The 12695-nt window shown below is 49.3% G+C and overlaps 1 protein-coding gene across 3 annotated transcripts in view; it reads right to left on the bottom strand.

The window, feature by feature from the left end:
* CFAP57 (cilia and flagella associated protein 57) overlaps positions 1-12695 on the bottom strand; it is a 136528-nt gene that overhangs the window by 13769 nt on the left and 110064 nt on the right. For all 3 annotated transcript variants that reach the window (XM_045028833.1, XM_045028830.1, XM_045028832.1), the window contains exons 16-18: positions 12028-12201; positions 9041-9199; positions 8151-8294 (exon numbers count right to left, since the gene is read on the bottom strand). In XM_045028833.1, the coding sequence (XP_044884768.1) occupies positions 8151-8294; positions 9041-9199; positions 12028-12201 (477 nt within the window). The remainder of the gene's footprint in view (positions 1-8150; positions 8295-9040; positions 9200-12027; positions 12202-12695) is intronic.

Here is a 12695-nt window from a genome sequence, read left to right as displayed (position 1 = left end):
CAAAGAGGTATCACGAGTAATAGCCTATAACAGTAACCAGTGTGTAGCCATACAGTCGAATAGAGGGGTTAGTAATATCCACCACAATTCCCTGCCAGGCTCCATAACTACTGGTTTCAAACGGGCCAGAGGAACAGTAGTTCTATGCATTGTGCAAGCTAAGCATGCCTTCATATGACACTCAATGTCTGAGCACAGCACTGGCCACCAAGCATATTTACGCAGTAGTTCCTTCATCTTCGTAACTCCCAATGTCCTTTATAAGCCACATCCAGGGCTGCTTCCCACAGTGCTGCTGGGATGATCATCTGGGCTCCTCTGCATAAGAAATATTGAGTAGTACGTCTTCACTGTGAGCTCAGAATGAATTTTGTAAAATATAGACAAAGTTTTCTTAAGGCCTGGGTCCATCCAACACACTTGTACAGCACTGTCAGAGGACAGACTCCTCTGCTGCTCTAGGGTTCCTCACAAACAATCTTGGATGCCTCTTGCATGTCAACATCTCTGTGAGTTTTATTAATGTTACCACCATCAAGTCCCCACCACAATCCCTACGCAGCACTTCTAACTACAGTATCCTTCAACCCTCAGTTTTTTCTCCAGAGAGAGGAAGAGGAAGTAATTTCACCCACCAGAAAAGGACAGTTACCTGTTCTGTAACTGGTGTTCTTCAAGATGTGTTGCTCAAGTGTATTCCACAGTAGGTGTGCGTGCTCGCCACATGCACTGGTGCCGGAAGTTTTTCCCCTTAGCAGTACCCGTACTGGGGGAGCACCGCTGCGACGCCTAGAGTGGCGTCTCTATAGCATGCTATCAGGGGAGCTGCACACTCCCCCCACCCTCAGTTCCTTCCTGCTGGACAACTCTGACAGAGGGGAAGGAGGGCGGGATGTTGAATATATCTGAGCAACACATCTCGAAGGATGCCAGTTACGGAACAGGTAACTGTCCTTTCTTCTTCGAGTGATTGCTCATGTGTATGCAACAGTAGGTGACTCCAAGCTATATCTGATAGAGGCAGGTACGAGTTTAAGGGTTTTGGGGACGCAGTACCGCCCTACCAAAACCGGTGTCATCTCTTGTTTGAGAGACGATCGCATAATGCGAAGAGAATGTGTGGACAGAGGACCACGTGGCAACCCTACAGATGTCTGGGATTGGGACGTGGGCTACATAGGCAGCTGACGAGGCCTGAGCTCTCATTGAATGCACCCTGATGATCGGTGGCGGGGAAACCCCTGCCTGTTCGTAATACGTGCATATGCACGAGGTGATCCAGCGGGAAACGTGCTGGGTGGAAATAGGTTGCCCCCTCATATGCTCGGCCGACGCAACGAACACTTGTGAGGATTTCCGGAACATCCTGGTCTGGTCGAGGTAGAAGGCCAGTGCCCTATGCACATTGAGTGTATGAAGGCGACGTTCCTCGTAGGAAGAGTGGGGCTTAGGGCAGAGAACCGGGAGGAAAATGTCCTGTTCCATATGGAAGGCGGAGACCACCTTCGGAAGGAATGCGGGGTGTGGGTGAAGCTGGACCTTATCCTTGTGGAAGACCGTATGTGGGGGTTCTGAGGTTAAGGCCCTGAGCTCCGAGACATATTGGGCTGATGTGATAACTACAAGGAATGCTACCTTCCATGACAGGTGAGACCAGGAACACTTGGCCAAGGGTTCAAAGTGAGGTCCTGTGAGATGGGATAGCACTAGGTTTAGGTCCCATTGCAGAACGGGGAACCTAGCGTACAGGAATGAACGAGCCAGGCCTCTTAGAAAGCGGGAGGTCATAGTATGAGAAAAAAAAACCGAGTGCCCTTGCACCGGTGGGTGGAAGGCCGATATGGCTGCCAAGTGCACCCTTACAGAAGCGGGAACTAGCCCTTGAGTCCTAAGGGACAGGAGGTAATCAAGGATAATCTGGAGCAGTGCGGACGATGGGGAGGTACCCCGCTCTGCCACCCACCTAGAGAATCTGGACCACTTTGCCAGGTACGTCCAACATGTGGACGGCTTTCTACTTTCCAGGAGGACTTGTTTAATGTCCTCTGAACACCTCCCCTCCTCATCTAACCACTGAGCAACTATGCTGTCAAGTAGAGCGCGGCTAGGTTGGGGTAGAGGAGGCGGCTCCCCTCCTGGGAAAGGAGGTCCAGGCAAAGTGGTAGCCTCTGCGAGGGGGGGGGGGCGCTAAGAGGTGCAAGAGGGTCCCGTACCAGTGTTGTCGGGTCCAGTCTGGGGCTATGAGGATAACCCATGTCCTGTCCATTTTTACTTTTTGCAGGACCTTGTCGATCAGGGGGAAAGGGGGAAGGCATAGAAGAGTTGGCCTGACCACTGAAGGAGGAAGGCATCCAAGATCGCCCCCTTCTCCATTCCTCCCCTGGAGCAGAACTGGGGGCAGCGCCGGTTCTGGTAGGTTGCAAAGAGGTCGACCTGGGGAAATCCCCACTCTCGGAAGAGCTGGTGGGTGACCTCCGAGTGGAGCGACCACTTGTACTGGTGAGAGAAAACCCTGCTGAGGCGATTGGCTCACACATTGTGGACACCGGGTAGGTGGAAGGCTCACAAGGAGATATCGTGGGCTATACAGAATTCCCATAGGCTCAGGGCTTCCAGGCATAGAGCTGAGGAGTGAGTCACGCCTTGTCTGTTGATGTAGTACATCGCAGTGGTGTTGTCTGTAAGGACTGTGACCACTTTCCCTTGAAGATGCGTGCTGAAAGCCATGTATGCCAACCGTATCGCTCTGATCTCCCTGTCATTTATGTGGAGGGACAAGTCTGAGGCCGACCATCTCCCTTGGGTTTGTACCTTCCCTATATGAGCTCCCCATCCCAGATCTGAGGCATCTGACACCAGGTCTAATGAAGGGGAGGGTTCCCAGAAAGGGACCCCTTGCAGCATGTTCCTCGGGAGGGACCACCATTGTAGGGAGGCAACCACTTGGGGAGGAACCTTGATGACGTTGTCCAGCCCATACTGGGCCTGGGAGTACTGAGAGGCTAGCCATAGCTGGAGGGGCCTCATTCTGAGCCTGGCATGGTGGACCACGTATGTACATGCCGCCATGTGCCCGAGGAACTGGGACTAACGTAGATTTGTTCTCGTTCACTACCAGGCCGAGACCTGCACATGTGGACAGAAGCAGTTCCACATGGGCCTGCATCTGGGACCGAGAGCTGCCCTTGAGAAGCCAATCATCCAGGTACGGGAAGATTTGCACCCCTTTCCGCTGGAGGTGGGCCACCACAACTGCCATGCACTTGGTGAAGACCCTGGGTGCCGTGGATTGATCAAAGGGGAGGACTGTGAACTGGTAGTGATCCTGCCCCACCAGGAACCGGAGGAAGCGCCTGTGCCCTTCGAATATACGAATATGGAAATATGCGTCCTGAGGTCCAGGGCCGCGTACCAATCCCCCGGGTCCAGGGAGGGAATGATAGAGGCCAGGGACACCATGCGGAACTTGGAGCGGACCGTAAACCGGTTGAGATCCATAGGTCTAGGATGGGTCTGAGCCCTCCTTTTGCCTTTGGGATCAGGAAGTACTGGGAGTAGAAGCCTCTGCCCTGGAAGTCTACTGGTACTCCTTCCACCGCCCCCAGGTGAAGCAGACACACCACCTCCTGCTCTAGGGGGAGAGCATGCTCCTGGTCCCCGGGGCCGCCTAGGGACGGGAGATGGCAAGGTGGGGGAGAGGTGAACTTCAACATGGCGGAGGGACATTTGCCAGGTTGTAGCAAGCACGAATGCACCCGGTGAGCCATGATGATATTCATTGAGAGGAGACTGGAGTGCCTTTTATCCGTTCCGCAATGGCGACAAACAACTGGGTTGTTTTACGAAAGGGCTTTGTCCGGTCTATATAGAAGGCAAGTGCCCTTCTGACGTCGAGAGAATGGTGGCGCTGTTCACGTAGGTCAGAATGCGGTTTCGGATAGAAAACCGGTAAGAAGATATCCTGGCTCACATGGAAGCGGGACACCACCTTTGGTAGAAAGGCCAGGTGAGGTCTTAATTGCACTTTGTCTTTGTGAAAAATGGTATAGGGCGGAAAGGAAGTAGTGGGAGTAGAAACCCTTGCCCCATAACACCTGATCGTGCCAAGCCAACCTGAGCTCCTTCTTTGAAAAAGTAACAGATTTTTTAGACAAGGGAAATGCGGTGGATCTAATATATCTTGATTTCAGTAAGGCATTTGATACGGTACCGCATGAAGAATTACTGGTTAAATTGGAAAAGATGGGGATCGAAATGAAAATCCAGAGGTGGATAAGGAACTGGTTAAAGGGGAGACTGCAGCGGGTCGTATTGAAAGGTGATCTGTCAGGTTGGAGGGAGGTTACCAGTGGAGTTCCTCAAGGTTCGGTTTTGGGTCCGATCTTATTCAATCTATTTATCACTGACCTCGGAATCAAAAGTAGGAGTGGGCTGATAAAGTTTGCGGATGACACGAAGTTGGGAGGTATTGCCAATTTGGAGAAGGATCGGGATATCCTCCAGGGAGATTTGGATGACCTTGTAAACTGGAATATTAGTAATAGGATGAAATTCAATAGTGAGAAGTGTAAGGTTATGCATTTAGGGATGACTAACAGGAATTTTAGTTATAAGCTGGGGACGAACCAGTTGGAAGTAACGGAAGAGGAGAAAGACCTCGGAGTCCTGGTTGATCGCAGGATGACTATGAGTTGGCAATGTGATGTGGCCGTTAAAAAAGCTAATGCGGTCTTGGGATGCATTAGGTGAGGTATTTCTAGTAGAGATAAGGAGGTGCTAGTCCCGTTATACAAGGCGTTGGTGAGACCTCATTTGGAGTACTGTGTGCAGTTTTGGTCTCCCATGTTTAAGAAGGATGAATTCAAACTGGAACGGGTACAAAGAAGGGCCACTAGAATGATCCGAGGAATGGAAAGCCTGTCGTATGAAAGGAGACTTGAGGAGCTTGGTTTGTTTTCCTTAACCAAAAGAAGGTTGAGAGGAGATATGATTGCTCTCTTTAAATATATCAGAGGGATAAATACCAGGGAGGGAGAGGAATTATTTCAGCTCAGTACTAGTGTGGACACGAGAACAAATGGATATAAATTGGCAGTCAGGAAGTTTAGGCTTGAAATTAGACGAAGGTTTCTAACCATCAGGAGAGTGAAGTTCTGGAACAGCCTACCGAGGGATACAGTGGGGGCGAAGGACCTCTCTGGCTTTAAGATTAAGCTTGATAAGTTTATGGAGGGAATGGTTTGATAGGATAACGTGATTTAGTCAATAGGTCAATAACGTGCCACCACTGGTAATTAGTACCGAGGGTCAATGTTGGGATATTGAAAGTCTTTTTCCTGAGTGTCTGGCTGGAGAGTCTTGCCCGCATGCTCGGGGTTCAGCTGATCGCCATATTTGAGGTCGGGAAGGAATTTTCCTCCAGGGTAAATTGGCAGTGGCCCTGGAGGTTTTTCGCCTTCCTCCGCAGCATGGGGCAGGGGTTGCTTGCTGGAGGATTATCTGCTACTTGAAGTCTTTAAATCAGGATTTGGGGACTTCAACAGCTGAGTCAAGAGAGATAATTATTTCAGGAGTGGATGGGTCAGCTTTTGTGGCCTGCATCTTGCGGGAGGTCAGACTAGATGATCATAATGGTCCCTTCTGATCTTAAGTTCTATGATTCTATGACTTCTTCCACTGCCCCTAGGGTGAGGAGGGATTGAACCTCCTGAACTAGGAGTTGCTCGTGAGAAGGGTCCCGGAAGAGGGATGGGGAGGGTGGGTGGGGGGGCGGGATGGAATGGAACTGGATAGAATATCCCGTTTTCACCGTGTGGAGGACCCAACGGTCCGAGGTAATATGGGACCAGGCATGGTAGAAACGTGATAGACGGTGCAGAAAGGGATGACTGTCCTGGGTGAGAACTGGTAGTCCATCCTCTGGCGCACCTTCAAAACGGATGCTTAGGGCCCGGAGGCGGCTTAGACTGTCTTTGACCTTGACCAGGAGGAGGATGAGACGACCTATGTCAGGAGTATCTGTTCCTCCGACGATAAGGGTCCTGTCGCGGCCTTGGTTGGAAAGGGCATTGCTGAACGGTCTGCGGATTAAAGGGCTTCCTCTGGGTAGCCGGGGTATGCATACCTAAGGACTTAATGGTATTTCTGGTGTCCTTTAAGGTATGAAGACGGGAGTCAGTTTGATCTGCGAACAAACCCTGACCATCGAAAGGGAGGTCCTGGATAGTATGCTGGACCTCAGGTGGAAGACTGGAGGACTGAAGCCAGGCGCTCTGCCGCATGGCGATTCCCGAAGCCAGGGTACGCGCAGCTGCGTCTGCCGCATCGAGAGAACTCTGGAGGGAGGTCTTAGCAACGAGTTTACCCTCTTAGCAATGGACCCCAGTTCCACATGAGCCTCCGCTGGTAGAAGATCTTGGAACTTTAGGACTGCAGACCAAGAATTAAAACTGTACCTGCTGAGGATCACCAGCTGGTTAGCTATCCACAGTGAGAGGCCCCCAGTGGAATAAACCTTTCCCCCCAAAAGGTCCATCCGCTTTGCTTCTTTTGACTTGTGAGCAGGCCCCTGCTGGCCCTGCCTTTCCCTGGCATTCACTGCATCTCCTACCAACGAACATGGGGCAGGGTGGGTAAACAGGTATTCATGACCCTTGGTAGGAACGAAGTATTTTCACTCCACTCCCTTAGCCGTGGGGGGAATGGAGGCCAGGGTTTGCCAGAGGGATTTCGCATTATTTTGTATAGTTTTGTTCGTGGGAGGGGCCACCCTAGAGGGCCCTTCTGGGCCTAGAATATCTACCATCGGGTCCTCATCCTCCACAACTTCCTCGATTTGGAGGTTCATATTGAGGGCCATGTGTCTCAACAGCTCCTGGAGAACCCTAAAGTCCACGGGGGAGGGGCGGGGGTCCAGAGGAGGATGTGCCAGCCACAGCCTCATCAGGTGAAGATTTAGATGACTCCACCGACAGGACAGGTGCGGGTGAAACATCCTGATCAGAGGTGGCTGGCTCCTCCTGGGGAGCCGGAGTAGCCTCTGGTGCAGGCGCTGGATCTACAGTTTGATCCATGTCTGGGGAAGGGCGGCTAAGTGTTGCCTCAGGAGACCTGTTGGTGGGGTGAGACGGTGGCTGGGCAACTGGGGGAGCGCCCTGGGCCTGATCATATGCCCAGGGTGTCCAAAATTGCCACTGGGGTTGCCAGTGAGTTGTTGGGGGTACTTGACCGAGGCTTCCTGGAGCAGAGTGCGGAATATGTCTGAGACCCCAGATGCCCTCTCTGACCTGCCCAAAGGAGCTCTAGACCGTGACAGCCAAGGGGGTGCGGTGCGGGAGTGGGCTAACGCAGGCACCAAGTCACTTGGCAGGTACGGGTCACGGTGCCGTGAGGTCGAACATGACCGCGAGCAGTGCCGCGGTGGTGAGTGGTGCCAAGCTGGGGAGTGGTGCTGTGACATTGAATGGCACTGCGATGTTGAGCGGCGGTGGTGTGAGGAGCGGTGCTGTGATGTGGAGTGGTGCCACGACCGGGAGCTATCCCTCCTCCATCTGAAGAACTATATAGGCCTAAAGTCTCCAAAGGCTTCAAAAGTTTAGGTGACTTCCTAAATGTCTTAGTTCTAACCAAAACTTTAAAAAATCCCTCAACATCTGAGGACTGGAGACTAGTTTCTGCAGTGAGAGTGAAGGTTTGGAAAGAAAACAATGGGATTAACAGTCTGATGTAAGTGGAAGTCAAACATTCATTCACATAAAATCTCGAATGAAGAATTCCCATAGGTTAGTATTGTACAATTTGATGTCTTATTAAGAAAATGAGTTACACCCTCCGATGCAGAGTTTGGCATTAACCATTGTTTGGACCAGGACCCCACACTAGTTGGGTCTGATCCACTAGGGCAATTCCCATGTAAAAGAAGGTCACCTCAAGGACTTGATATAAAGGGGAAGGGATGGCCAACGTGTAGAAGTCATTTTATTGGTAACAAAGAAATCAAGTTTGGATTAAGAGTGAGTCAATACTTTATGCTCATTAAAGAAGGCAAATCAAAGGACATATGTGGTGCAGTCTCCTAGTACATTTGCCCTATCATCCCTTTGAAAACAGGGAGGGCTGGGTGGCAGGGGTCAGAAGATTGCACTGCTCACCTCCTGGATCTGCTCCTTCATTGCTTTGATATCATTCTCGCGGGGTTCTATTTGCTTCTTCAGCTCCTTTATTTTATAATCCAGTACAAACTTGAACTTTTCCAGCTCCTGGTTTTTCTTTTTTAGGTCATAAATCCGCTTCTCCTGGGACAAGCAAACATATGTACAAGTCAGTGCTCTCTGCAAAGACTCAAAGCAGGAGGCCAGTGAGAATCAGACACAGACCTCTCAACCAGATCCCTGGAATGATGTCTGGATGTTGGGGGAAAAAAAGACACTATAGCCACAGTTCCTCAGAGAAAATGGAAATGGAAATTGAGACATTAAATCACAAATCCCACAGAGAGGGACAAGGAACAAGTGGGAGGGGATGACAATATAGATATCAGTTACAAAACCCAAGGAAGGGGTAAGTAGCTCAAAATCCTGAGCTACAGATCCCCAAGGAAAGATCTGGTGGGAGGGAAGAAACAGAGTATGTCTACTAGCAACTAGACACCCTTGGCTGGTCCATGCTAGCCGACTCAGGCTCACAGGGGTGGGGTGTGAGGGTCCCAGCGCTCAGGCTCCATCTTGAGCCCAGAAGTCTACCCAGCAATGAAACGGTCCTGCAGCCTTGCAAGCCCGAGTCAGGTGGCACAGGCCAGCTGCTTTCTTTGCTATGTAGACATACCCCCCAGAGTCCTCAACTCTAGGTTGTAAGCTCTTCTTCAAGGCAGGGATTGTGTTCTTGTTCAAGTTTCTTCAGAGCTTAGCACAATGGGACCCAGATACTAATTAAAGTCTTTGAGTGCTACAACAATACAAAGAATTGTAATACCAATAGCAGTGTTTGAGTGAGGGGAGGGTGACAAAACTCAGCTACTCAGACTGTCATAGCTCTGCCTCACCTTGTCTTGGATAGTCTCATCTCTTTCTTGAATCTCTCTCTTCAGTCCCAGAATATCCTTCTCTAATGACTTAATGACACCTTGCAGCTTCTGCTGTTCCATTCTCATTGTTTCAATGTCATTGCTGCGCTCTTCAATCTCCTTCTGTAGGCTATTGAACTAGAGACACACAAATACTAACTTTCTCCAACTGCCATTCAATTTAACCATCCTACTTTGGCTGCTTTCTTGTAGGCAATGTGGCAGAAGTGAGTTATGAGAAGGGATCTGAAGGATGAGAGAGTAATGAATTTAATAATGAGTTCAGGAAGGGCATTTCATGTGATGAGTCAGCATGGAAGAAAGCAAAGAGGGAAAACAAGTAACAAGAAGAGCCTTGAAGGCCAGAAGAAGCTTTGAGTGGATACAATAGAGAGGAGAGGAGCCAGGAGCAATAGGCAAGGAAGACAATGATCTCAATAGTTGCATTGTGTATGGATTGGAAGGGGGCAAGGTGGATGTCAGGGAAGCTAGACAGGAGAATATGTCAGTAAACAAGATGGGATGATGACTCTGCATAAGAGTTTTAGTGGCGTGAACAGGCAGAAAAGGTTAGGTGTGAGAAATGTTATGGAGAAGGTGGCAGCAAGATTAGGATGCACAGAGTTGAGACAGAGGGAGGAGTTAAAGACAACTTCAAGGTTACAGGTAGGCATACTTGGGCTAGCATTAATTTAGCTAATGCAGCTAAAAATAGCAGTGACGACACAACAGCATGGATCCCAGCATGAGCTAAAAATGCAAGTACATATCCAGGGTTCTGGGTCAGCTTGTACAGTCTGAACTGAAGCCCCATGCCACCGTACCTTCATTGCTATTCGTAGCCACACTAACTAGATTAAAGCTGGGTATGAATACCCGAACTGCAATCACATCTCTCACTGCAGTATAGACAGGGCCGGTGCAATTACTAGGATTTGGGGGGCGGTATTTTCTTCAGCAGCGACCGCGGCGGTCAGATCTTCAGCCGCCCCGGTCGCCGCCGGCATTTAGGTGGAGAGAGCTGGGGCAGGGGAGCACGGGGAGGGCCGCCTGCAGCAAGTGGGGGGTGGGGGCAGCACACAGGGGAACTCCCTGCCCCAGCTCACCCCTGCCCCGCCTCCTCCCTGAGCATGCCGTGGCCGCTTCACTTCTCCCACCTCCCAGGCTTGCAGCACCTAAGCTGATTGATGCCGTGAGTCTGGGAGGTGGGAGAAGTGAAGCAGCGACGGCGTGCTCGGAGTGGAGGCGGAGCAGGGGTGAGCTGGGGTGGGGGAGGGTGCCTCAGGGCGGAGGGTGGGGAGCTGCCGCAGGGAGGGCGCCTCAGGGCGGTGGGGAGGAGCTGCCGCGGGAGGGGGGGGTGATCAGGGCAGGGGGGAGCTGCTGTGGGGGGGTGTGCCTCAGGGCGGGGGCTCAGGGACGGGGGAGGGCGCAAGGTGGAAGTTTCACCGGCCCTGAGTATAGAAATACTCTAACTGGACAGAGTCTTGCTAATTGCACATTGGTGCTTCTTGGCAAAGTTCTGAAAACAGGAGAGGCTACTGAGCCACCTGCAGACTCAGGAAGACCACATCATGCTCTGCTTATCTTCAGATCTTCACAAGAGCAAAGGCTATTTCTTTTCTCTTTTTTATGAATGCTTAAATTCTATCTCTGGTATAAACACAGAAAATTCAACTCAGATACATAAATTACATCCAGTGAAGGCGCAGTCACAAAGCACTGCAGATCTCCTGGGAAACTGTGGTGAAGGCTTTATGGAGTAGTGTGTGTCCTTTTATGGAGGAATATGAATGAAGAGAGGGGGTCATTAGGAGTATAAGAAAAGGAGACTGTTCTGTGGATAGATTGCAATATGGAAGGAAGCACAGATGGGAGGAAGAGTAGATACTAAAGGTGTGTTTGGATTCAAATGCAGGCTCTCTCCAAGCACAGAATCAGTTACCACAAACGACAGGTGGAATTTGTGACACACAAAGCACAGTCTAAACCCTGAGAGAAGCGACTGTGCAGCTAACGTGACAGAAGAGATGGAGACAGAGACACTTTCTACTTCAATGTCCCAAATACAAATAAGGATATTTCCTCATACTACTGGGAACTGGAGAGTGATGTGGAAAAACTACCTGACTTTGGGAGAAAGGAAAGATGGCAGAGTTGGCTCCATGCTGTGTAGCAACCTGCCACTATATCAGGAATGGTAATCAGGACAGTACTGACAAATGGACGAAAGGGATCAAACCTCAAATACAGTACATAATCTTATCCTGCTTGAGTTGTACTTGCCCCTGAGAGAGATCTGAGAGAGTATGAATTTTTCTTACACTTTGGCAACAATTGTATAGCTTGTCATTCTAATACATCATATTTACTTGAAAATTGTTAAGTGTCATGATGATGACAAACATAACCTTCTACAAATATCTGAAGAGTATAAACACCAAGGAAGGAAAGGAATTGTTTACTACAAAGGGGTAAAAATTAAGGGAAATGGGATAAAACTAGGCACAAATTTTGGTGTTAATTACCAGGAATACTTTCCTGACAGTAAGATAAATATCAAATCATAGCAAAGTCTCCTGAGAAGCATGAGAAAGTTTAATTGCAAGAGATGGGACTATCTATTATTGTTGTTAATTATTTATATAGTGCCCCAAACTGTACTAGATATCAGTAAACTTAGTAGAGGGAAAAGCTCTGCATTGCCCCTGTGGCAGGGGGAACCTATAACTTCTCTTCTCTCTTTGGTCTAGTCACTGTTATACCAGAACATAGGTTCTTTTTTTTGCTCCTAATACTGTAAGATTCCCAAGCTATATTATAGGAAGGAGCAGCTGCCCTTTCATGCCTCAGTAAAATGCTATGCATGTCTAGATATAGACTAGTACTCTCATTGAACACATTCTACACTCAACTCAGCCTTAGTATTCCAGGTGCCAAATCAGATCGCTTTAGAGAACTGAAGTTACCTTTTTCCTCATGATTCCTGTCTCTCCTTTCAGCCGCAGGTTTGATTCTCTCTCTTCCCGAAGTCGTCTCTCATACTTAATTTTGATTTCCTGGATTTCCCGATCTTCATCTTCTTCAATCTGTTTCTTCGTTTCTTCAAACTCTCGAAGCTGCTGCCTGGCGTCATCCTGTGCCTGGAATCAGGAAAAGAAAATTGGAGACACAGGTGGGAGGGCAAGGATCTCTAGCATAACTATCAGACTTTGTATTTTGTTCAGTTTCTCCTCAGGGGTGCCTGGGGAATAGTAGCAGTGGGTCCAAAAAATCTGTGGAAGCTATTGGCGATGGGGAAGAAGAGTTAACTACTTACTTATCTGTAATTATCATTCTCCTCTGAGCATATATATACTTTAATGGATCCCTGAACTTTGACTGCACTAACACTATTTAAACATATTTCAATTCCAAGATTATTACATTTCTATCAAAAAATTGTTAACAGACTGTCACAGGATGATGGGCCCCTGAAAATTAAATAGGTCCAGCTTCTCTGTGCCACAAGAGGTGCTCCTAGTTTGACCAGTTAGGAGGGCAGGGAAGTTCCTGGATCTATACAATATCAGGGAAAGTCTGAGAGAGCAGAGACACCCAGTGAGTCAGGACTGCAAGGGTCAATCAGGAAGAATAC

This window comes from Mauremys mutica, chromosome 8, assembly GCF_020497125.1.
Source record: "Mauremys mutica isolate MM-2020 ecotype Southern chromosome 8, ASM2049712v1, whole genome shotgun sequence".
NCBI lineage: Eukaryota > Metazoa > Chordata > Testudines > Geoemydidae > Mauremys > Mauremys mutica.
This window is presented reverse-complemented; position numbering and strand designations above follow the sequence as displayed.